The sequence below is a fragment of the Actinia tenebrosa genome, unplaced genomic scaffold (assembly GCF_029948245.1).
Source record: "Actinia tenebrosa isolate PJP-AT-01 unplaced genomic scaffold, QUT_ActTen_1.0 PGA_scaffold4__44_contigs__length_22323623, whole genome shotgun sequence".
In the NCBI taxonomy this organism is placed as follows: Eukaryota; Metazoa; Cnidaria; class Anthozoa; order Actiniaria; family Actiniidae; genus Actinia; species Actinia tenebrosa.
In genome coordinates, this window is record NW_028292581.1 from 6036805 (window position 1) to 6062641 (window position 25837).

At 36.7% G+C, this 25837-nt stretch overlaps 3 protein-coding genes and 1 long non-coding RNA gene across 4 annotated transcripts in view; 3 read left to right on the top strand and 1 right to left on the bottom strand.

Moving 5' to 3' along the window:
* The window catches only part of LOC116305068 (nuclear pore complex protein Nup160), a 28731-nt gene extending 27924 nt beyond the window's left edge, over positions 1–807 (top strand). Inside the window, exons 37-38 of the mRNA XM_031714902.2 lie at positions 90–194; positions 447–807. Coding sequence (XP_031570762.2) covers positions 90–194; positions 447–578 — 237 coding nt within the window. The 3' untranslated portion in view covers positions 579–807. The remainder of the gene's footprint in view (positions 1–89; positions 195–446) is intronic.
* A 3087-nt stretch (positions 808–3894) lies between these two features.
* LOC116305061 (SOSS complex subunit B2) lies at positions 3895–6969 on the top strand. The gene is made up of 5 exons (XM_031714895.2): positions 3895–4000; positions 4073–4211; positions 4668–4739; positions 5079–5151; positions 5493–6969. Exons 1-5 carry the CDS (start codon positions 3913–3915, stop codon positions 5841–5843), a joined length of 723 nt encoding a protein of 240 aa, XP_031570755.1. The 5' UTR covers positions 3895–3912; the 3' UTR covers positions 5844–6969.
* Positions 6970–7994: 1025 nt separating this feature from the next.
* LOC116305064 (uncharacterized) lies at positions 7995–10318 on the bottom strand. The gene is made up of 2 exons (XR_004198130.2): positions 10138–10318; positions 7995–8248 (listed from the first exon to the last, which is right to left on the bottom strand). It is a non-coding gene; the product is annotated as an uncharacterized LOC116305064 (long non-coding RNA).
* Positions 9080–23965, top strand: LOC116305063 (hypoxia-inducible factor 3-alpha). Its single transcript, XM_031714898.2, has 10 exons — positions 9080–9228; positions 9334–9596; positions 12275–12471; positions 15132–15196; positions 15698–15787; positions 16475–16747; positions 17111–17304; positions 18307–18413; positions 19611–19758; positions 19993–23965. Exons 2-10 carry the CDS (start codon positions 9541–9543, stop codon positions 20975–20977), a joined length of 2115 nt encoding a protein of 704 aa, XP_031570758.1. The 5' UTR covers positions 9080–9228; positions 9334–9540; the 3' UTR covers positions 20978–23965.
* The last annotated feature ends 1872 nt before the right edge of the window (positions 23966–25837 follow it).

The following is a 25837-nucleotide window of genomic DNA, read 5'->3' on the forward strand; positions in this document are numbered from 1 at the left end:
GGGATTAAAGGGAAGGAGAGGGATAATGGACATTTGGACGAGAAATTGTGCTAAAACATTTTGGTGACAAATTTTTCTTTTTTCCCCAGACTGCTCTACATGCAACAATGCCTAGTGTATGGCTGCCGTACACTACCCTCGACCACTTACTTGCTGCCTTGGAAAGTGCTCCTGCTGATTCAAACTTAGCTGAGGTATACAATTCTTTGGTTTATTTCACCTCTCCTCCCTCCCTCCCTCCCTCCTTCCCTCCCTTCCTCCCTCCCTCCCTTCCTCCCTCCCTCCATCCGTCCATCCATCCAACAATCCAATGGCAGACTGTTCATGAATTGGTTTTGCTTTAATTTGCAAGTAAGCTTTTTAGGGTATGAGGCTATAAATCTTCTCCTAGCTGATTTATTATAACTCAAACATATGTTTAAGTAATGGCCTTTCCTTCCATCTAGATAAAAGAAGAACTTCTTGATAGACTGGACAGATATCATGAGCAAGTGGAGAGAGTTTCTGAAGACATGACAACTGCAGCTTGGAAAAGAGCTCAGCGAAGAAATGCAGCCGAGTCACTTCCATGGCAGTGAAATCGATATTGGCTTTTGTATAAACTTGTATTTTTAAATTATAATATTCTGCAAAATGGTTGACATACAGCTGCAGCAAAACCACAAACAACGACATATCTTTGAGATGATTTGGCTTTAATTTGGTAAACGAGGTCAAAAACTATGAACTATTCTCATTTTTGTAGGATTATGAATATAAACATTAATGATAGAAATTTGTTTAAATAAAGAAAAAACATAAAAAGTTTGAAGTAAGTTTTGTAGGTCTTTTTCCACATCTCATTATGAGGGTATTACCTATTTCACATCTCACTGATATGATTTATATGAAATGATAGAAATGTTTCTCGTTTAAAAGAAGGTACTCACATCATTCTGTCCATCATACCTCACTATACTAACCTTAGCCTGCAAAGCAGGTGTTCTTGTGGGTTTGGGGAAAAACCAGGGTTTTGGGGGAACTTTGGAATGAGCGAGAATTGAAACAGAGCAAAAAAGAAGCGAAGGGGGAGGGGGCGGAAAGGGGAAGAAGGGAATGCCTGACAGCAGCCTTTGTTATTTTTTAATCTTTGTTATTATTTTCCCCCTCCCCCTCCCCCCACGTTCCCTTTTTTTGCTAGGTCCCATTTTTCTCGTGGGCCCTTCGTCTAAACAGGAACTCCAAAACCCTGATTCTTCCTCTCAAATCCATCAAAAGAACGCCTGCTCTGCAGACTATACTAACCTATCAGAATGCTTTTGAATTTTAATCTGACAATTACAATTGTGGCTCACCATATTCACTTTCTAATTTGGACAGTTCATTGGTCCAAGAGTTTGAAGGGGTTGGGGAGGGGGGAGGGGAGGGAGAGGGAAGGTGAATGTTCTAGTTCAAAAATTACCAATAAATTTACAGTAACTACCAGTGGAGATACCAATTCTTAATAATTGATTTGCTGTTAATTCTTCCAACAAGCACACAGCAACTACCACTCCCTCTTTGCTCTGGCTTCCTTCTTGGAAGATGGGATTCACGATTCTTTGCATTTATTGGACAAAAACAGTTTCAAACATAAAATAGCTTTTCCAAAAGTTTGGATATCACTTGTTGCACTCCTAAGACATGGTGATAAGTGATTGTGGTGTGTGGAATATTCTTTTAGTCTCTCCAGACCAGAGGGCAACCAAAAATCTAAATATCTACCTCATGAAGGGAAATGATGCTATATTAGTGGTGGTGGTGATACAAAGTAATTTGGATAACCAATTTCATGCTTCCTATTGGGCTAATGATTCAAGCAGTACTTTAATTTCCCAGTAGATCAAGTAGATATAAAATATTGTCCTACTGATGGTTGTATCGTTGTGTACGGGAATTGTCAGGGGAATAGTAGTCGTACCCTAGGATAGCATAAATTAAACTATAATAAATATTTATGTGCACATGCTGATGATACATCGTTTAAATATGACTAAAAAATGAGACCACCCAATCAAATTCGCTTCGTGGTCTAAGGGTTAGGGTTGGGGTTGGCATTGTAGTAGTTTTTTGGTGCCGAATGTACCAAGTTTGATTCTTGGTGTCTTCACTTAATTTTTTTTCTAAGTGAGGAGAACCAAAATTTCTAAGTCCCACTCGTGTGTTCAGAAGCCTATGACAAACTTCGTTAATCCAGAGATTATACTTCAAGGGTGCTAAAAGGATTGCCAGTGCTAAAAGGATTGTATTTTAGAAGGGTTATAGTAAAATACCTTGAACTAAATAAAACAAAATGGATTTTATTAGCCATTCCGAGGTTGAGGTAGGGTCGAGTTGGCATTGCAGTGCACGTTGGGGCTATTTTAGGGGACATATTTCCAAAATGGCATCTATTTTGTCCCCTTAAACAGCCCACAGGCAGATCCAGGGGTGGTGAAGGGGTGGCTAGTTACCCCCTTTTGCTTTAATTTCTCAGTATTATCCTTAGTAAACCACCCCCTTTTTCTTGCATTCCTGGTAAAACCTTTGTAATAGACCTCCTTGGTTCTGACGTAATGTTGTCCCATTTCAGACCATGTGTCATTCCCTGGAGTATCATTTCTTTGTTTAAGGTTTGCACTCAGTTGCACATGAGAAGACACATGAATATGGATACAACTCAAACAAAGAATATTATTCTCAAGGGAATGACACGTGGCTTGAAATGGGACAACATTACACTCAAGCTCTCCAGAGCCGAGGAGGTCTATAGTTGCCCCCCCCCCCCCCCCCTGCTAAAATTCCTGGTTCTGTCATTGCATCCCCAAAATGTATACTGGACTCAGTTTTTGCCTCAACCTCAGAATGGCTAATACATGTGGTTTCATACATGTCATACACTTATTGGAGTCTAAATTCCTGAGATATGGATCTAAATTCTAAAGCTTTTGGGCCATAGCTATGGTAACTATGGGGAATCGTAGCCATGAATACAGCCCCCTTGTAAATTTAACATTAATCTATTTATTTATAGTGCTTTAATACTCCTACTGAAGCTATTGAGGAGGTTGCTAGGTGACACAAATCACCATATGGATTTTAATAATGACCCACTTGATCCCTAGAACTCCTAATCCTACTCCATTCCAGGGGAGGTTCAGAAAATTCTATTTTTCTGTATAATAAATAAAACATTTATTCCATAACAAATAAATGTAAGAAATTAAATATATGAAAGATAAATGATTGAATTGTCTCCATGTATGATATTAGTTCGTTTAGATGACGTAACTTAATTTGAACACTTCTTTGACTTTCTTCTTTTTATGCAAGCAATTTCGTCCTCAAGCTTGGAGATTCGTTCCTTTAAATCCTGAATTAGGTTTTCTTTTTCTCTAATTTTTTTCAGAAGAAAAGTTGACTCATTGCTGTTTGTTTTGGGACATTCTGATGATGCTGATGCCAAGCCACTCGACTCTTCCTTGTAGTTTTTTGACGACTTCATTCCTCGTTGAAGCGGGAAAATCGTCGGTATGTTGATCATATACGTCTTTTTACCTCCCTCGAAATGATCACTACAAACTCGATGGCCATTAGTTGGTTTGAAAAGACTGTTCTTTGATTTTCCGGGTTTTGCAATGTTTTCGATCCATACTTCTCGTAGTTTGTGATCCTTAGGGAAAACGTAAAAGCTTATATGTCTGTCTTTCTTGGTGTTGTTCTTGCAACCTGGAACACAGCACGTAAATCCACCCATACTTGACCTTCTTCGGCCAACAGCGAGGACTACAATTCCCATAAGACATTGCCCCAGATTCTGATCTTTTTATTTTTTTTCTAGAATCCATGTATGGGGTACCTGTGGTATACTTTTGACGTCATTCCGGTAATGTAAACTAAATCGGTCCTCTGAAAATGGCGGATGAAAAACATGTAACAGAAATCAAAGACATTCGTCCAAGTTCAAAGAATATTAACTGTATATTTATCTGTCTAGAAGTAGGTGAGTTAGGGCTTCTTTTTACTAAGTGCTCTCTTGAGTCGTAATTAAAAGGTTTCACGTGTTTTTGTGTAGGGAAACCAACCCAGACTAAAGATGGCCATACCGTTCGTTCATGTCGCGTGGCCGATAAAAGTGGTTCTATTAACGTATCTGTTTGGGATGAGTTTGGAGATTTATTGCAGCCAGGAGATATTATAAGATTTACGAGAGGGTAAGTTTATTGGATATCTAGAGAAAGGTATTTTGTTATTCTCATAACATGCCTTTCATTTGACAGTAGTGCTTCATAAAGGTGGGGGAGGGGGTGGAGGGGAGGGGATGGAGGAGGAAAGTTATATAATCTATACCTAGGGTCTAATAAAAAGAATATATCCTCCAGAATATAAAGTGATCTTTTTATAATCATTTAGTAATAGAATAGATATTGAAGTTTGATGATCAGTCAATGGAATATAAAATTTATGACCTTATCATTTGGTATTAGATCAGGGGCTGTGGAGGGGGCAGGGGGAGGCCATAGCCCCCCTACTTTTTCCCTTTTTTCAACCCCCCCCCCCTCCCCCACTCATTTTTAGGGTGCTTGTGACTCCTGCAGATGCTGGTAATCAATTGCAATTGATTGGGATTGTCACATAAGATTTGTCACAGTAGTAATTTCTATTCACAGATATGCTAATATTTGGAAAGGTAGCCTTACACTATACACAGGGAGAATGGGATCTCTGGAAAAACTAGGAGAGTAAGTGTCTCATTCAAGCATGAAAACTTAATTAAGGGTCTGTTAAAAAAAGACAACTTTTATAAATCCCTCTTTGTGATTGGATGGTGATGCATACTTTATAAAAGACCACAGCATGCATGTGCACTTTCTATTCCATCATTCATATGTTCTGCTAATCCCTACATGCCTTATAACTGCACACAGCATGTGTGCACATTTTCTATTTCTTCAATTGATTGATTGACTGACTGATTGAACGACTGTCTGTCTGATAGATGGAAGAGAGGGAGGGAAGGAAGGGTGGATGAAGTTAATAACTAATATAATAAACTCTTAGTACTAATGATTTTGTTTCAGTTTCTGTTTAGTGTTCTCTGAGGTTCCCAATATGAGTGATCCTTCTTTAGACATTGTCAAGAAATTTAAGCAGGTAAAACTAACAAAAACATCCTGGCCTTGAGAACCAATCACATTATAAAGGGAAGGCATGGTAAAGACAGCAGGGCTGAGAGACAGGGGGCAGAGAACAACTTCCCTGGATCTCTGAAGACAAATCACCTGGAGTAATTCCTAAAGTATTGATTATTGTTTTGGTTTGAGCAAATTCTCTGTGTTTGAGTGGGGGAAAAACCTGGGGGTTAGGGGGATGGGGAGGGCATCCATGGTTTTATCGAAAACTCAAAACTGGGTGAAATTTGAGTATGAGAGAAAGGGTTACAGAGTATTTTCAAAGAAATAATGAATTTATTGCCTTGTGTATTACTTTGATAGCAAAGTGAGCAAGGTCGTAGTTCACCCAACTCATCAACCAACACTCCAAACACAAGGTCTCAACCACAACCACCCCAAGAAACCACCCCACCATCGAACAACCAGCACCAACCAGTACAACAGCAAAATAATTCACAACGATTCAACCCTTTCCAACGACCAGAGCCTATGGCACCTACTGTCACTAAGTCTGAGACCTTACGAGATCCTCGTTTGAGATCAAGGGGTAATAACAATAGTGATGGTAATAATAAAACTACTGCAACAATTGGAAACAGTAGTGGAAGTGGTGCTGATCACGGCTCCCGTAATGTAATTAATAGCAGTAGAGACCCAAGAATGCGCCGGTGATGTTATTTTGAATTCAGCCAACTTGTACTGTTGGGGTTCCTGTGTGGTACAAGAGATACTGTACTTGGTCTTTCCCCTTCACGTCACAGTATCACACCACAGGACTCCCATAAGATAGAGTAGCCAGCAGAGGGGGTTCTATTATTATTGAATCTAGTATTAGGATTAATATAATTATTATTATATTATTTGTATACAGGGTAATTTGTAGTGTAAGTTATTTTTTTAATACAAATATCTACTTTTGAATGCATCATAAAGCTGAAAAAAATATTTCACCTTATGAAAAAAGCTAAAATTAAGAAATTCATTGCTTGGCGTTGGCAGCTCCTTCAGTTAAAATTCAATTGCCATCATAAAGGGGCGATCACACGGAGCAATTTTCTTTGCAACTTTTCTCGCAACGGCGTTGCATGGAGCATTGCAGCGTGTAACCTACAGCGCAATTTGATAAAATGTTGCGAGACAAGATGCAGCAATCTTTGCGAAAAGTAGAATTTGTTTCTAGTTTTGGCACTCCGGCATAACAATACCAAAAAACAATATAAGCTTTACAATCTATACAAATGAAATATGTTATAAATTAGAATTACGAATCGTCACTAATAATTTAATTGTATTTAATTAATAAAAATGATGAATGAAACTCAGAGTGATTTTATATAACCCGTGAAAGAAAAATGACTATTTAGTTAGAACTAGTTGACAAAAAAACAATAGGCTTGGAGTCTAATACTAATATGCGTATTATTTTTTCACGGGATAAAATCACTCTATCAGAAGTCCAGGATATCTCTAAAATCCCCCGTAGTTTTCTCTTTTCGAATTCGTTTCAAATCATAGCTGATAGTGTGTAATTAAAATCAGAATTTAAAAGGAACAGACTGTCTGTCTGTTGTTCGTTGTTTAGTTGTTGCAACTGCGGGAGGATACAAGGGATAGTCCTGACACCAAGACTAGAAGGTTCTGTTTACTGCTGCAAGCTGCAAACAAATCAGTTAAGAAGCCTTTAAACATCTTGTAGCATTTACGACAATCGCGAAACATCATTTGACAAGCACACTGAATGAAAAAGAATTAAAAACATCTTCACGTAGAAGAAAAATAAAAGAACACTTCCCGAAAATGGGTCTCTCGTTTGCGGGAAGAAACATTGGTAGATCCAGTGGTGGTCACAGGGTTCCCGTGAATTCTTTTACCAATTACTTAATATATTGACTTACATAAAAGGTTTCTCATACAGTAGGTTGTAAACATTTATAATAAGAGAACGCCCCATTCAAAATCCTCTCAATGTTTTAACATTTTATATAAAGAGGACTCCCCACTCACATTCCAGAATTTGCTCCTGTGTTGTGTGAATGTAAGCATGTTGTGGTACTGAAAATGAATCTTGACATCTCCCCCGCTCATTTTCCGGTGTGACGGACCGATCGCCTGAACCCCATTGTGTTTCTTTGTGACTTGCTTCAGATCACTTACAACTGCAATGTTGGTCTAACTTTGAAGCCAAGTGTTTGAATTAGAAACGAAAGCCCACTCGTCCCGGGGGGGTACTCCGACAGAATTTGGGTAGGGGTGTTCCGCTGGGATTCTGAAAGGGGTACCCTGCTTATGACAAAAAAACCCAAATTTGTAGACCCTGTTTATGACAAAAGATATAATTAATTGAACTGAGTTCCCGTTTCAATTATCATGTCATCTCGCGTATCGTTTTTTTACGACCATAATAACCAGTTTCGGTCAGTACGAAAGTAGAAATCCTGAATATGACAGGAAATTGAGGAAGAACTTGGAACTTGAGTGAAATTGCATACCCTGTTTATGACAAGAAGCTCGAAAAACCATACCCTGTTCAGCGGATCATCCCCGTATAGTCCATATATGGGAGTACCCCCCCCCCCCCCCCCCCACCCCCGGGCCACTCGTACTGTTTCACTTTGTTTGTGCACAGAGTCACGTCGAGAGTTGTTTGCAATTGCGTGACGAGCATGCGTGACTGATATTGGCACGCGTACGTGCGGCTTTGCACGCGTCCGTATTCACACATCTTTGGCATTATTTCTTTCACTTATTTTTTATTCGTCTTTTCCATTACCGTTTTCTTTTCTTTTCTATCGTATTTATATCCCTGTCAGCTATAGACTAAACAACAGGCATAAATTGTTTATTTTCAAATTCCAAACAACTTCGTGATTCATTGCATGCACATGTTGCAAGTTTGTTGACGACGGGCGTCAAGCTATTTTTAGCTTTTTTATAATCCGTATAATGCAAAATTATAATCTATTTATCTCAAAGTATTTTCATTTACGGAAGATTTTTACATCACTTATTTAATAGTTTGAAAGACTAAATTTTCCATATGTGTTTTTTATCTTCGTGCAGTGAAGAATCATCCTTTCCTAAAAAGAGAAAGAAAGAAAAAACCAATCACATTAAAAACACTGTTGAAGTGAATTTGAACGACCATTCATCCAAAAAAAAAAAAAAAAAATTACATCTGTAACTCTATTGCGCAATAATTATGTTATCTGATAACTCAGGAAAAGGAAAACAAGAAAAAAAAAAAGAGAAGACAAAATGAAATGAAATAAAAACGCGCAGTTCCATCGTTTTTATTACCTCGGCCCTGAAATTTTGTTTTGCACGTTATTTTCCTTTAAAAACTGTACGATAGGACACTATGTAGACTATGTGGGAGTAGCGGCCTTTCTTTCATGCCCTTTTATTTCCTTGATAAAGGTACTTTTATTTCCTATCGCAAAAATTGTTTACTGGCTTCCCGCCTTGGTGACCTAGTAGTAAAGTTGCACCACGTTGCAAACATTTTCGACGTATTTTTGCAAGAGTGAAGTGTTCTCGTTCGTCCGCCGTAATCAAAAATCTTCATAGCAAACACAGCAAAACAACTGTACGGTAACTGTCCATCTAGTAAAATTTTGTTATCAACTTTATGCAGCCTAGTGAACATAAAATAACGAGGTGGCCATACCATGCACCAAACTCAAAGTAGCAGAATTCTTAAATTTTTAATTAAGAAAACCCAATTCATACCATTGATCAAAAATCTAAGGGATACAATGATTTTCGATGTTTTTTTTTTCCTCAAAAAGTTTGTCAACACATTATCAGAAGTTAATGCTGAAGACGTAAATGAGGTTTGTACTCTTCCCTGGGGCCGATCGAAGATAATTTATTCTGATGCATGCATTATGAAATGTTAATAAGTCACGTAGCCAGTGTCTGTGTCTGTCAGATCGACCAAAGGTACGTCAGACGTAAGTTGAAGTTACTAGTAAAAATTTCGAAAATTTGCCAGTGATCAGAAAAACTCGAGGTAAAAACCGAATTTCTTTGCACTAATAGGAAGAGTGTGTCCAAGGTAAGTAATTCCAAACGCGATATTCAGGAAAAGTGTGATTTAGAATCGAAAGAAATTATGTCGAAGATTTTTAACCAGCCTCCATCTTGTTTTTTTCTCTCAAAGGGACACCGAAGGCCACGGTTTTGCATTACCGAACAAAGTGAGGGAAACATTCGCTTAAATATTGATAAAAGCGTTTTTCGAAGCCTTAAAGCCAATCGTTCATAGTCCTTGGCAGAGTTCTAAGACTGTGTTGAGATTTTTTGAGGCTAAACGAAAGTTCCAGGTACAAAGCGAATCGATACTATCAGTTCTATATAGCAAGTGTATATGTTTGCGAGTAAACTCGAATCCAAGATGACGTCCAAAGCACCAACTAAAAACAAGTAAGTGGCACGAATATCAATCTTTCTGCACATTAAACAATCATTATTTTTACCTTTGGTGTTAAACGATAATTATATTTGCATTTAAGTTTGTTGCGTGTGTTCTAAAGTCTAAAGTGTGATTAATAGTGTTCAACACTCGCTCGACGTGAAAAACGCAATATTAAGAATATCACAAAATGAAGAATTTAACCCACAGTATATCTCACTATTCGTCATATGACTCTTTGATTATGCAGTCCAAATTTAAAGAGATCGAGACATACGGAAAAAAAACGTAAAAAACAACGACCCACAATATTGCAGTTTCATTCGTCCGTGTACAAGTACCTATGTAATGGCCTCACAGCTCGACCTTGGTTGCATTCTTCTTCTGAAAAAACACTTCTAGGATACTAAGTTGCAATACTTACTGCATAAAATCCAACAGTATTGAAAAAATATATTTATGAAGTCACAGAATAATAAGTTCCTTGGGCAGCTTACTAATTATCATCTATTTCGTTCTGTTTGCGTGATAAACTCATAGCTTTAACGTTACCTTACGGTAATTCTACTCTCTTCGTTTTAAATTACCCAGGATTTCGAGCTTGGATGCGTACAGATGAACTAAAACTGTATTTTATCTATTTTGCATTGCTAGAGCAAATCGCGATGTTCCAACATCCAGCAGATCACATTGCAACTTTTAAAACTATCAGATTGAATTTGAGTTGTCTTTACACCACGTGAGAATGGGTGTATTTACCGTAAATTAGTAAGGAACTATTAAACTTATATACAGTATTGCTAGATAATGTAAACCTTTTGTTTTAATTATTTTTTTTGTTTTTGTTTTTGCTCTTTTCACGCGTGCTATGATTAAGTGGTTATCATTAAATCTAATCCTTTCTCCTTCTATATTTGCAATTAATTAATGGCACTTCATTTACAGGGTTGCTAATGCAATAAAAGAAAAGAAATCCTGAGAATTGTCCTTCAACATCTGCTTTCGCAATCAATCAGCAAAGTGAAACTAACAGGATTTATTTAGGAATTGCGAAATAGTTCCAGACACATTTTCTTTTGCTTTGTGCAGGGGTGTATTTTGCATTAGCAATATTGGAATCCAACCACATGAGAGAATAGGATTTGACAAATATTAACACATGCAATTAGCAAACATACACTCCTCTCACACACCTCCTTTTAGACAGCAATGACAGTAGGTAGTCGTAATGACTGATTTTTTGATTGGTCTATTGTTCAATGGAAATGGATGTTTAACCATCTATGAAAATATTCAACTGACTGTGAAAGATAATAAGATTCAACAAAAAAATGTCACCACGTGCAATTAATATTAGCACGTATACACTCCCCCTTGCACACCTCCATGTTAGACAGCAATGATATTACATAGTCATAATAAGTGATATTTTTGATTGACCTGCCGTTCGTCTGAAATGAATTAACAAATACATAATTTGTACCTTCTTAGTACAGAATATGTGCATCTTACTTTCATTTTCTCTTACTTCATCTCTTTCTCAATGAATATTATTTTTTGCACATCAAATGCTTTTGTTTTTAAAAATAGACAAAAACCTAAAATGTTTAAAAAATAACTTTTTTCAACATGACGGCCCATATAAACCTTACTTATGGCTGTTTATCTCTTGTTTCAAATAACTACTTTAGAGTATGAAAAGCTTTTTATTTCTGCATTTACTGATCACGACTATTTAGAGAAAGTGCAAGGGCAATCAAGGTGACTTTTCATGGGTTTCTTTCAAACCTCTGTTGTGCCACATCCATTTGTATTTTGTTTCTTTTATATATGCTCTGGTACAAGGTATCATTCAGTTATCTTTCATGTATTCTTTGAATATTTATCAAATATGCTTGACAAAATTAGAATTTCAAATTTTGTTAGTGAGCTATCTATAACAGCTGTTGTCAACTAAAGACATTATTTTTTGAGCATCTTTAAAATGAGCCCAAACTTTAACCAAACCTGCCGCTCGAAGAATTCTTTATTTTTATTAGCGCAATTTAATAGCTTAATAACTAGATACATTTATTCCATAATTCATTTTAATTCCTTCAAAATAAAAGCTAAATTACAAAATAATGCAATGTTAGGCCAAGTAAAAAAAAGTCATGTTTATTGTCTGGATTTCTAAAAAAAAGAGTGCGGTGGGTTTTTTACTTTATTTACTGACTTTCTATTATTAACAAGAGTACCGAATTTCTCTTTGTACCAAATTGAGGGAGACTTGGTTCGAAATGAAAGTAGCGCCTGTTACTTTTTTTTGTTTCGATTTTTAAAAACTAGGTGGAATGATAAAAAAAAACAACAACAAAGAATGGCCAAAAAAAAAATAAAGCGGGCGGGGACGATAAACATGTAATTATTTTTACTTGGCCTTAACAATTTGATACTTTTGGAGTCGGTTGTTTCGATAGACTGTCTTCTTTTTTATTTTCTGGATGTTTAATTTGTAATCATGTCCAGTATTGACGACTATGACAAATTGGTATTCACAAGACATAGCATCTCACAAAAATATTTATTCGCTAGAGTCTCCGATCCATAAATTAAGTTGTCTGTGTCTCAAAATAAATTTGCATGTCTTGTGTATATGGTTTCATCCAAGTATTGCATTGACTGTTTGTTACTTCAATAATTTTTCCAGGGAAATCCAAAAGAAGTGCAAATCCAGAGATGCTGCAAGATCCCGCAGAGGGCAGCAGAATGATGAGTTTATTGAGCTCTCGCATCAGCTGCCACTGCCTGAGGCAATATCAGGCCAGCTTGACAGGCTGTGCATAATGAGGCTAACAAACAGCTATATCAAGATCAAAAAACTACTCAACTCCATGATGAATCAAGGTATGATTCAATGCAACCATCAGACCCCTTATTGCAGCACGTCAGAATACAGCTCAATTTGGAGGAAATAATAATAGGTTTCCAATTCTCATGAGATTAAAATTCTTTTATTATGTCCTCCAAATTGAACTCCTTTGACGTCACATACAAGGCCTGGTCTATTTAACTAGTAGTTAGATAATTTATGAACTAACTACTTTTCATTTGCCGAGTTTTATCAGATCTTTGGATGCCCTTTAATTATCTATTGTTTCTGATGCATATTCCACATTATTATGAAACCTATATGTGACTGATGTCTGAACTGGACCTGAGTTCTACTTACAGGACTTATGATAATGGCCAGTCATTAGACAATGTCTGGCCAGAATAGACAGTTTTCTCAAGGTTGCATGTGCATCCACCTTGACGGGCCACAAAACTGAAAAATGCAAATTCAGTAAAATTGAGAAGCCAGTTTTATATTTTAAGAGAATAATCGATTTGATAAATTTATATTGAAAAATCTAATAGATATGTATGTTAATTCTCATTATAAAGTTCCTGTTCATGTATTGTGGCCCCGTCAAGTTCCTTAAATTTGGATGCGCACTCAACCTTGAGAAAACGATCTATTGGAAGTTATCCGGTCAAACCTTTTTCCTTATTGGTCATTTTGACCAGTAATTTTTGGTATTAAAGAAAGATATTTTCTGGTTTAACCCCCCCTCTTAAAGTATTAGGCAATAATGGGGTAATCTAGCTTGAGTTATATTATTTGTCTAAACAAAAATACATTTTCCTGTTATTCTGGAAAATCTTCATCTTCATTATCAAATAAAGTTAAAAGAGTGATCATGAATAGAATTATAAACATAATAAAAACAATATAATGTTCCTAGAAAAAAAGATCGACAACACATAAGACAACAAATTTCCATTCACCACAGAAATATTGGTATTACAAAAGAAATTTGTTATTTCAGAATTTTCATAAACTTACTTTATTTATAGTTTCATTTATAGTTTTAAACTTAAATAATGAATTACAATAAAGTTTATTTCAGAATTTTCATAAACTTACTTCATAGTTTTTTAGTTTTTGATTTTATAGTTTTAAACTTAAATAGATAGAAACCACCTGAAGATTTTTTCAAGGCCAGGAAAATATTGAAGTCTTCATTATTCTTGGCATGTTTTCTAATACTTTAATTGTTCAGATGATAATGCGTAAGATTTTTACTGATAACATGATGGTATTATACTAATTAGTTTATCAGATGTTTCAGTTACATATTGTATGTTACAAACTTGTACGTGCTATAACTCATGCAGGCATTCATTTGTTATGTAATAACCTAAAAATGGAGGGATTCATAAGCTAAATGATAATAGATTATTTTCAAGTAGAGATTTTATTTAAATTACATGAAAAAACATTTCATGTTTTATATATTTTTTTATTGTGTTAGATAATTTTTTAATTTTAAGAAAAAATACTTTAGAGTAAACTAGTTTGATCTTGGTCAGTGTTAAAGAATATATAGAGGATATTACATGGGCGCGCAGAGATACAAATTTTATCTTTGAGTGTTGAAAAGATCTTTCAACACGAGAAGATAAATTTCATATCTCCAAGCGCCCATGTAATATTCTCTTTATTATTTAATCATCCATAAAATCAACTTAATAAGCCTTTTATTATTATAAAAAGTTTTTATTTATAAACTAATAGCATGGTAACGATATTTTCACATGTGAAAATAACATGCTTTTTTTTTTTTTTTTCACATGTGAAAATATCAGATTTTTGAAAAGGAGAAATATAGGTATTTTATGGATAATTATATGATAAAAAAAGCATAAGCAGTGTCCAGATATAATTTAAGTCATTCGTATACTGTATAGAGAAAAATATATACTCATTAGCTGACATTTCAGACGTCAGATTCTTGATGCATCATATGTTATTGGGGATCAAATTTGTGAAATGATTAGTTTGGTGCAATAAATGTTATTTATTTTTGTTTTATCATTAAGAAAATATTATAAAGATACCAGATTCAAACGAAAGTGCTAAAGCAATCAGCTATCATCACCATTTTTGGCACAATTAGATTATAAACTTAATAATGTATATACTAGGCAAGAGATTATCGAAATAGAATCCTGTGACCTAAGTTTTTGTATCTGTTTGAAGGACATGATGGCATTTGATATTTGATAGCATGTCAGTTGTGGGAAACCCTGGACATTTTTCTGTTCAAGATTTTTTTGAAAATCTTATTTAGGGATGGACCATTGGATAATTGAGGGGGGGGGGGGGGGTGCAGGAATTTATGTTGCCTGATATTTATTTTTTGTAACAACCCCTGCCCACAATGTTTTGTGTGTTCCATATTTTTTTTACTGAAAGGAGAGGTGCAATATTTTTTGAATAGGTGTTCAAAATGCTTGCTCGATAGCTCAAATTTTTTTTGGGATTTACGAAACCCCCTACTCAAATTGTATAATGGTCTGTCCCTTATTACATAAGGCTATAGAATAAATAATATCTTTAATTTGTATCATTTTCTTTTGATTTAAATCGACTATTGGATTGTGTTACATGCATGAAATTGACTTACCCATGTAATATCCTCTATTTTTATTATATTGACAGTTTATTTTCTTTATACCAGATATCAGACAAGTACAGCAATTGAGTCTGAGGGGATCATCTGTTTATGACAAACAAGCTTTAGAGGTTAGTATAATAAAGATCTGCGATGACCACTGTTATTATAGGGGTGCCACAGCAACAGTGTTGTAACATTGAAAAAGTCCAGTATTTCTCCTTAAGAGGGAATTTATTTTTCCTGTTAATTTTGCATAACAACTTCCAAGGCTGTCATGATCCCTTGTAGTAAAAAATTGTTATCCAGGGCAGATCCAGGAACCTGAGGAAGAAGGTGATGGAGAGGACGGAGATGGAAGATATAACTACTAGACGAATCTCACATCATCTAATCTCAGTTATGCAAGACATAACCATACAAAACCAGCAGGGTAGGGGTTAACAGTCCCTAATTACTAAGCCTTTCAGACACAATTTGGTGACTATTGCTTCCATAAGAAATAGGAAACAACTTGGAAGTTTTACATGGGGAGTAGAGGTGGATGAAAGGAATCTTTAGTGCCCAATTCATAATCAGAAGTTTGTAGTGACAGTACATCATATAATGATGTTTATATGTTGTTGTTTTAGGCTATGGATGGATTTCTTTATGTGGTGGCACCTGATGGCCAGTGTTTGTATATATCAGATAACATTTCCCACTACATGGGACTCTCTCAGGTAATACATCTATATTCTTGACTACTGTAATCAAACATACTCTTTGCATTTACATTGCCACATACAGCTTGATGTGGTGCTGTTAACAATGGATGCTAATAAGAAATCTTTTGTTAACTGCCACCAGCGCTCCCCCAAGAGGCCGCAATGATGTAACATGCAATCAAAAAATTGAAGCAAACAGAGGCATAGTGACATGATAGTAACTGATTGTTTTGTTCTACCCAGCCCGATTAAAGGGTTAACTAGCTAACCTTGAAAGACTATCTGTGCCTGAATATGTCATAATATTATAATTGTGCTTGTGTTGCTATAAAATCAAGTCTTAAAGAAATAATCCAGCTAAGTGGTTAAATGCTCATACGTTTATTTAAATATTTGCTTTGCCTTGATTTTGACCACACCAATGACTGGCCAACAGATGGTCAAGTGTTGATTGACACTGTGTACATGTCTTATTGATGTGCACAAAAGGTTTTACCAAGTCCTTTTCAATTCATAAAGGCTAACTTTATCAAAGTTCGATTTACAAAATCATTTCATTAATCCCCAACTTAATTGATAAAAGTCACTTTTTTTAAAGTGTCATTCAAGCGCTTATTGGCACCACGAGGTCATTGGGTGTCCAATTCACTTCTCATTAGTACTAATGTTGTTAACCTTTCAATATTCCACTGATCATCTTAGATTGAAGTTACTGGCAACAGCCTTTACAAGTACGTTCACCCATGTGACCATGAAGAACTAGCCAATCAACTGGGAGGACAGATCCCGCTAGAGGACATGGAGATCTTTGATGGGTTGTTCTGTTCAGATTCAGTTTTTATGATGAGTAACCATCTCAAAAAAGGTTCCAAGAAGGCTAAAGATATCAACCCACACAGGTCGTTCTTCCTGCGCATGAAGAGCACCTTGACTAGCAGGGGAAAGAGTGTCAACCTGAGAGCATCAACCTACAGGGTAAAGACTTCCTTCCTTTGTTTGGATACTAAGAAGCATATTAAGGAAAAGAACACTTAGCATTGCTGTTATTGGGATATCGGTTAATGTATTAGCAGGAAGTGGGAGTTTTTAAAATGTTGATTGAATTACACTTTAAGAGGACTTTGATAGAGTAAATCATAACTTGAGCCAAGAGTTCTAGTTAAGTTTTTTTTCAACTTTTTATTAAACTCGTAAAAAAAATTGTATTGCAAATTTTCATTTTTTTTTTTGCAAAGGTTTGAATAGTAAATGTCATAAAGGAGAAGAATTGTAGAATTGTACAAACTGATCTATATAAATTCATAAGTTCAAAATGTTTTTTATGGTGTCTGTCTTCAGGTTGTCCACTGCACTGGTAGTATGAAGTACACCGAACGTATTGGTGCAGATGGTAAAAAAGAAAATGTCCCTCTATTCCTCGTAGCCATTGCTGTACCACTCATGTTTGCTACAACCTTTGAAGTACCCCTGGACAGAGGGACATTCACAAGCAGGCACATGCTTGACATGAAGTTCTTGCAGTGTGACGAAAAGTAAGTCCATTTAAACACCGTTAGACACCTTTGGAAACGCTCTCGCAAGGGCGCGGTTTCACGCGAAGACACGCAGCTTGTCTCGCAGATTCTTATGGCTTCTCTTGCGCAAAATTTTCTTTTAAGTTGCAGAAATTAAGTGTTTTTTTTTACGTTTGATAAAAACAAACAATTGCGTTTATACTTATAGACGTGGACTTGTAGTTTCTTATCTTTTTAAAGATAAAAACGACTACAAATAAAAACGAAATAGTGTCCTAACAAACCCGATGGAAGTGGACATCATAAGTACTATTACAGTCTGAGCACATTCGAACCGTGAAGACCGCTTCGAGTTTATTTCAGGTTATAATTTGAAATACACCGAGTGATTAAAATAACCAAACGATTGGTTCAAGGGATTAATTTACATTATGCATTTTTAAAAAGTGTCAAAAAAACTCGTTTTAAAACTTTTTTTAAAGTGTTGACGGTTCGAGTTTCCGCAATATATCGGAGAATATATCTATAAAGCCACCTTAGATGGTCTAGCCGACTATTTAGACAACACTAATTATAATGTGATCAAATGATGTAACATGTGCTCCAGAAATCGTATCGTCTGAAGGTATTCATCAGATTATTTGAAGTAATTAATTTCAAGATCCGAAGACCTCATGTAGTTAAGCGAAAATATGTTAGTATTACTGCTACATGTGCAACATTGAGTTGTACAAAACAAACGGCAAAATAAAAACAGCCATTGTCTGGGCTCGCTGTGTGGAGCAAGATATTTTTACGGTTTTAAAATATTCCAACCTAGTCTATTGACGAAATTTGTTCTGGTTTTTGAGAATCTTTGAACCATGTTAAATGGTGCATGACAGGTCAATTAGCTACAGGAAGTTTTTTTTTTGAAAATGATAGCACAGTTAGCCTTGCCCTTGGCCTTTGGCAACAATATTAGCTACGATTTTTGCTGGCTCATGCTGACTCACGAAAACGTGCCTTCTCTCACGTTAGGGCCTCCAATCTCCTGGGGTACTCTCAGAAAGAGTTGATCGGGAAGTCCTGGTACAACTTTCATCATGCAGCAGATTTGGACAATGTACTTATGACCCATAGGCTTTGTAAGTAACAGATGTATTAATAAATAACACGTTTGCATGATGGCGTCATTTGACTCCCACTACCAAGATGCTTCGCGAATTTTTTAAATATTTATTTAAAGCCCCGTTTACGCTAGCGATTTTTGCGGCGTTTTTTTGCTGCGATTTTTTTGCGATTTTGTCCATAATAAATAATGGTAAAGAATGTACTCGTAAAGTTTTTTTCAGGATACCAAGATTTTCCTAGACGAATGTCTCTTTTGAAGGATGAGACAAAAGATTTCATATTTTCGAAAACTGCTACAAAAATCGCAGCAAAAATCGCCGCAAAAATCGCTAGTGTAAACGGGGCTTAAAAAAGAGAGAATAGTAAGACAATATTGGTGGTAAAAAACTGAACAAAAGAAAGTGCGCAAGGGAGTCTGGTAGAAGAGGTCATTGACGTCATCATGCGTATCTATTATCTATGAATGTAAACGTGATATCTAGACGTGTAACGTTTTCATTATCTGCTTTTTTTGTGAGAAAAAATAGACACTAAATATGTTTATTATTATTAATTATTATATTTTTTATTTTAATTAATGTAGAGCCACTATTTGTATTCACTTTAAGCTTGATTCGTATATATTTATATCTATATATGTATTTAAATTTTTCACTATGCATTCCAGCTTCTTATTGAGAAGATTTATTTTTTTAAGACAAACAATTTTCATTGTATTTTGCGACCTCACGTTGAAAGTTAGTCTCCTACACAGGCGCTATTAGTGTCGTCACGCAACGCTCACTCCCCTAAGTAGCTAGTAGACTAGTCGAAAATGTGCGTTTCACTATGTCACCAGTCGCCAGTCACTATGTCACTATCGTGATAACCATCTCCTCGCAAATTGTCTTTTACCTATAATATACATAATTTCACTATAAGAATAAATGGTTTGAACTAGGGTGTTGAAGTTTGTTGTGGAGTGTAATGGTCTGGGTGAGTGTATTGAGAAATTAAAGACTGTTGTTGCTAGACCAGACTACACTCACCCGGACGATCACACTTCACGACAAACATAATTTGTCAAAATCAATATATATATATTTTTTTTTTGCATTGGGAATCGGCTTTTTCTAGCCGCAAGCTATTTTGGCTATTCTGTGTTCTATTATCGTGAAACTCTTGTAAGTATTTTTCAACTTTTTATGTATTTGTATTTACCATGATTTCAGTGCTGACCAAAGGCCAGTCTGTCAGCAAGTACTATCGATTCTTAGCTCGTGATGGTGGTTGGGTCTGGCTTCAGACTAAAGCTCACGTTGTTTATGACAGCAAGACCTGTCAACCACAGTTCGTCTTTTGCATCAACTACGTGTTGGGGTAAGTAATAATATCTCTTTCCACAGTAACGTATAGGTTAGCAATGAACTCTTTGCAATTGCATGTGACGTCAAAGCAGCTCGATTCGGAGGACAAAACACAGTGATTTTAATGTCCTGAGAATAGGAAAGCTATTGTTTTGTCCTCCAAATTGAGCTGCTTTGACGTCAAATACAAGGGGGTCTATAAGAGGTACAGTTTTGATTAAATGTTGGGTCATTTTGTATTTAACAGAGGAAAGCAACGGGCCAACTTGATCCTTTCAAACGAACAAAACAACCCGATTCCTGTAGCTGGTGGACTTAAGAGCATACTCAAAACAGACAATACCCTGATGAAAGACAATAAAAACGCTATTATCCTAGACGAACGTACCAAGCTGATCAAACAAACTAAAGCAGGGACGAACAAGAACCAGGAGGGTATAAAGAAAGAACAACTATTTGGAAGCTGTGCCGTCAAGCAAGAGAAGAACAAGAAGTTCTGCGACTGCCTTGAAGTGGATTGTGAGCACATGAACTTCCAGGAGTGCTTCCCCGTGGCTTGGGAAGACGTAATCCAGCAGCAAGAGGAGTACGAACAATACACTTGGGACCACTACGGTGAAGCACCTATCGATACCCCACCCATGTCACCTGGCTCGCTCGACAACGATTCTCCAGTAACAGAGAACGACAAAGCAAGTGCTTTACTGACAGCAGACCTGGAGGATAGCGCACCGTTCCTGCCTTCACCGAGCACTGATAAACACTTGATGAAGATCAAAGAAGAGAAAGATGACTGCAGCATGAAGGATGAAGAAGAAGATGATGACGATGAGAATCTTCACGGACGCGCTCCCTTCATTCCTCCCCCCTTCACCGACACTGGCCTGACATGTGACGATGACATGTTAACTGATGTGTCGTTTGGGGACTCGTCGTGCTGGCTAGATGGTAGCGCCATCAAAAGCTTCTATACATCATCAGGAAAACTCAAAAGAGCATCTCAAAGCCTGTCCTCGTCCCCCGTATCTGTGAGAAAAGTACCGGATAATATTCGACGCAACGGCTACATCACCAACGATCTTGTCAGCACCCAGCGAGTGTTGTTCCCATCAGTCACTCAGTTTGATGCTGAAGTTAACGCTCCTGTACAGTCTTGTAACCTGTTACAGGGAGATGAACTCTTGACTGCGCTGGATCAGGAGATGATGGATATCAATCAAGGGTATATGTGATTTACGCTTATTTAGGAGTTATTAAGGAAACTATATGTATGAATAGAGTGGATGTGTTATATTGGTGGTTTTCAACCATTCCCAAGAGAATTAAATAACAAAAGACACGGCGGCCATGTTGGAGGATATAACAAAAGAATTCATTGACAATGCTTTTGTTAAGTTCCCTCAACATGGCCGCCGTGAAAACCATCAATAACCAAGGGTGCCAACCTGTTTTTAATATCTATGTTGGGTGGGATGCCTGTGTTGGCGTCGTTGATAATTTCGTTGGTCCAACACCGCAATATAGCGTATGGGATTATCCCCTATGATGCTGTCTTGTGGTCTTGGTCTTCGACCGGTGAATCGATCAGAGACGGCACAGGTAACCCATCGTTTTGAAGATTTTAAATTGTCATCTGAAGACTCTAAACAAATATATATTCTATATATCATGACTATTTATCCCTTGTTGGTTCTGAGCGGACAAAATAGTCAACATAATCCATGTATAATCATGCCGATCCGGTAAAAGTTTCTAAAATATACTAATAAGGTTGTGTACCTACCACTTCGTATGTTCTGTAGCGTATCCAGACATCTTTTGGCCCTGTTAGAACACCGAATCTTAAATTTGGTATTTGGTACGCTAAACCGTTACGCTCAGCTTCGGTTAGTCTTAAGATCGTTAGCGCTAATACCTCTCAAGGTTCGGTGAGACGATATATTGAAGAAATAGAAAACGCGCGCGCGTGCTGTGTGAAGTCATAAAACACGCGAGGGTTGGCAGAACACGAGAGAAGTGTTAGGAGAAGCACGACGCGTTTTTTATTTCTCTTATAAAATACAAATTACAATAACCGTTATTTTAGATACGAATGACGCAACGGAAAGTGCGCGCTCCAAACCAATCAGAACGCGACATTCATAACAGTTATTTTATAAAAGTAAAGTATTTCTTATTTCTTATTTCTTATTTCTCGGCATGAGGAGGTTTCGTCCGAGTAGGTACCCAGATACGCCATGTGCTGAGGACTAATTGTACTAATCTAACTGCTACTAAACTAGACTCATAATAGCAAGACCTTTCCATTTATCTGAGATCTTAATTTGTTACGGATCGTCTTGTAATCGTATTTATTATACATCTGCTTCCGGGTTTTCAAATTCTGAAAACAGAAGTTTTGAATACGTCTTATCTTTTCCACGAACCTACATCATTTATCCCATGTATTTCAGGTTATTTATTGCATAATCATACTTTAGTGCTTTATTTAACTCTTTTCCCTTGTTAGTACGTTGCGGTAGAAACGTGCAGGTATTCGTTATTTTTACTAACTTTATGATCCAATGTATCTATCAAATCAGTATAGCAAAACTAATGTTCGTTTTAATAACTTCAATCTTAATTTATCATCATGTCAGCTTCGTTAATCGATCGCCTTTAGATTTTTATATGATTTTGTTCTTCATTGACGTTTCGATATTTTATCAAACTAGTTAACCAAACTGCCTTAAATTTCTCTTGCATCATGGTGTGTTCAAAGGATTGCATGGTTTAAGTATCGCTAGGATTGTAGCCGCGGTAATCACATATTTTCTTTCCTTGATGCATATTATACTGACTAAATGAGTACTTTATTCGCTTTATCACATATTCCCTGACACTGTGAATGACAAAGATTGCCAACCGCAAAGCAAGCGTATTTTTAAATCGTATTTTTGCTCCAGAAACGGGCTGAGTAGTTTTAAAACGTTGCGTCGCTATTCTCCTTTATTTGTAAACGCATTTAATCATATAGCTACACTTCCTCGGAGACCCTGGATGTCTCTAGTTGTGAACGCGTGTGGGGATCGGTGGGGAAGTGCGTTATCTCTTCTCCTTCCCCAGCCTTCGCACCACGACCTAAATCCAGCCGTTTTGGGTCTTCAGGGACAATAGTTGCCTAGTGTTAGCGATAGATATTATAGTCACGGTGATAAGTTTCAAATTCAAGTCATGAAAAAAAACATCGCCGTCTAGTTTAAATTGCTTCATTTTATCCTAACCAAAGAAATCAAACCCAGACTTATTACTGTTAACTGTTTATATATATTTAGATTCTAGGGATTTTCCTGGATTGCTAAGCATTTAGGTAAAATTCCTTTGATAAGACAGGAGACAGAACTTATCAAGAAGAATCAGGGCCCCTCCACTATAAGATTGGTGTTGCTCTTCTGTACCTCTCCTGTACTTGACTTTTGCATTGGTTTCTGCCTCTTGTCATATCAAGGGAATTTTTTTTAGTCATAGTAGAGTAGGTTTCGTATTAGTTGGTATTCACGGTATGCTTCATACGTTGCACTGAAATGATTTCCCATTGTTTTTGTCTGTGATCCAATCACAACGCTTGAAGAACGTCTGCGATCCAATCACAAGACATGAAGAACGTCTGCGATCCAATCACAACGTGATTCAATTTGAACACATGAAGAACGTTTGCGAATAAGTGACGTATCGTTTGTCCGGCACTCGTATGAAACTAGAGTTCAGTTCATCAATCGAGAGTATGATGAAGTGAATTGTTAGATATGCTTGGTATAAAACATAGATATATAATCTGATTGTAAGGTAATTGAACAGTGGCGGATCCAGGATTTTTCAAAGGGGGGTTCCGTTTCTTAATTCTCTTTTGTTTAGGCGATGTTTGACAAAAATGTGCTCTAATCACCTAATTTACTATCTAGTAACGGAACTTAAAGGTAAATTAAACATTATAACAGCAAATATCAAAACTACTAATATTTTTTTATTATAATTTATATAAGACATATTTCTATTACCCAAAAGATCAATCCTTCAAGGGGGGTTCCGTGGACCCCTTCGACCCCCCCTGGATCCGCCACTGTCGAATAGTAAAGCAAGCCGTTGCTAGTAATTGCACTAAATATATTGTAAGGGCTATGTATTACACCATTTTTGTGATAACCACATTAAAGCTTAGATATATTCTATCATATACACTATTCCTTGTTTTCTTTTATTTGCCGCGACTTGGTTTCTATTCCCCGATTAAGATTCGTCAGTTTCCGTGCGATGATGAAATAAGTATATAAGGGAAGGTACGTTTTCTGGTTTTATTGGCGAGGGGGGGGGGGGGGGGGTAAACTTTTAAAAATAGTTAAAGCCATTCCCCTTTCACTCAGTAGAGTGCAAACAATATATCCGTGAAACTTTAATTACTAAATTGTTCAAAATAGTGCTAGTTAAACAAAAGAAAACAATAGAATTAGCATAAAATAGTGTAAGTTAGTATTACTAAAATTTCACGGATACATTGTTTGCATTCTAAGAAATTCATTACGCTCCTATTAAGCGAAAAAGGGAGGGCCCTAGCCAGACCGAATCGTTTATCGAGGCAAACGAGTGGCAAATTCGGGATCAACTAGAGGGGTTAATTTTGCATGAAACCCTCGGAAATGCGATTTCCTGATATGAGTTTTGAGGGGTATTTGTGATATTTTACCATGGCAACTGCCTCGTTGCCTCATAGTGGCTACAGCCCTGCAAGGAAATAGCTCACGTCAGAATAGAGGCTTTGCACCATCACGTCAACATAGACACTCAGCCCTGGCTTCACTTTTAGAAGCCTTGCCGAATTTTACACCAATATTTCAAAATCATGCTGTGATATATACAATATACAGTCAATTCAAAAAACGTTGTCGTCGACCGGCTCAAGCCTACGCGACTGGACCGAAAGAAATATGGGTAAAAATCAATGAAACAGTTAAATATTCGTTCTGAATTAATTGTTCCCGCTAGTTATAAGATAATAATGGCGAGAAACAATCCCTCAAATGCATGTCTTTGGGTTTAGTGGGGGAAAAAAACAAAGTAGTTATGGTTTAGTTCACAATTTCGAAAATATGAAGGCATTAGAGAGTTTTAGATTTACTTTCACGTCAAACGTGAAACGTCAGTTGGCCAGTAAAAAATTCTTCTAAATTATTGAAAAAGAATCGCAAAAAAGTCCAAGTAGTAGAAAAACAAAAGAGTATTTGCAATTGGTGAGAAGGTTTGTAAAAGGTAAAGTAAAATAAAGGAAAACTATGAAAACGTGGTCACGTTTGCCGTTTGCGGGGAGAAAAAAAGTCAATCTAAAACTCTCTATTAATGAACGTCTCCTTCAACACTTCCCGCTCGCCTACGAAGGTTCGTGCTGTAAACCACAGGCAGCCCAAACAAGGTTCCTGTGTATGGTTTATAAGGGAATGTATGGGTGTTATCACTCGACGAAAAAATGGATTTGTCATGTAGGCAAACATATAGACAAATATATGGGCAAATATCATATTTGACTAATAGTAAACAATATTTGCCCAGTGACTGTATATGATATGTACCTACACATTTATCCCATGGGCACAGATGGCAAAGTCCGTATGGCCCAGTAAAATCCCAAACGGCAAATATGTAGCAGATATCATATCATCCATACATTTACCCGGTAGTAAATGTGAATGCTCATTTGATATGTGCACGTATTTGCCCAGCCCGTATATGTGTTTTATGTCTTACGTATACCCTGTGTTTCCCCAGGCCGTATATGTGATTCATGCCTTACATATACCCTGTATTTTCCCAGGCCGTATATGTGATTAATGCCTTACATTTACCCTGTCTTTGCCCAGGCCGTATATGTGATTTATGCCTTACATATACCCTGTCTTTGCCCAGGCCGTATATGTGATTTATGCCTTACATATACCCTGTGTTTCCCCAGGCCGTATATGTGATTTATGCCTTACATATACCCTGTGTTTCCCCAGGCCGTATATGTGATTTATGCCTTACATATACCCTGTGTTTGCCCAGGCCGTATATGTGATTAATGC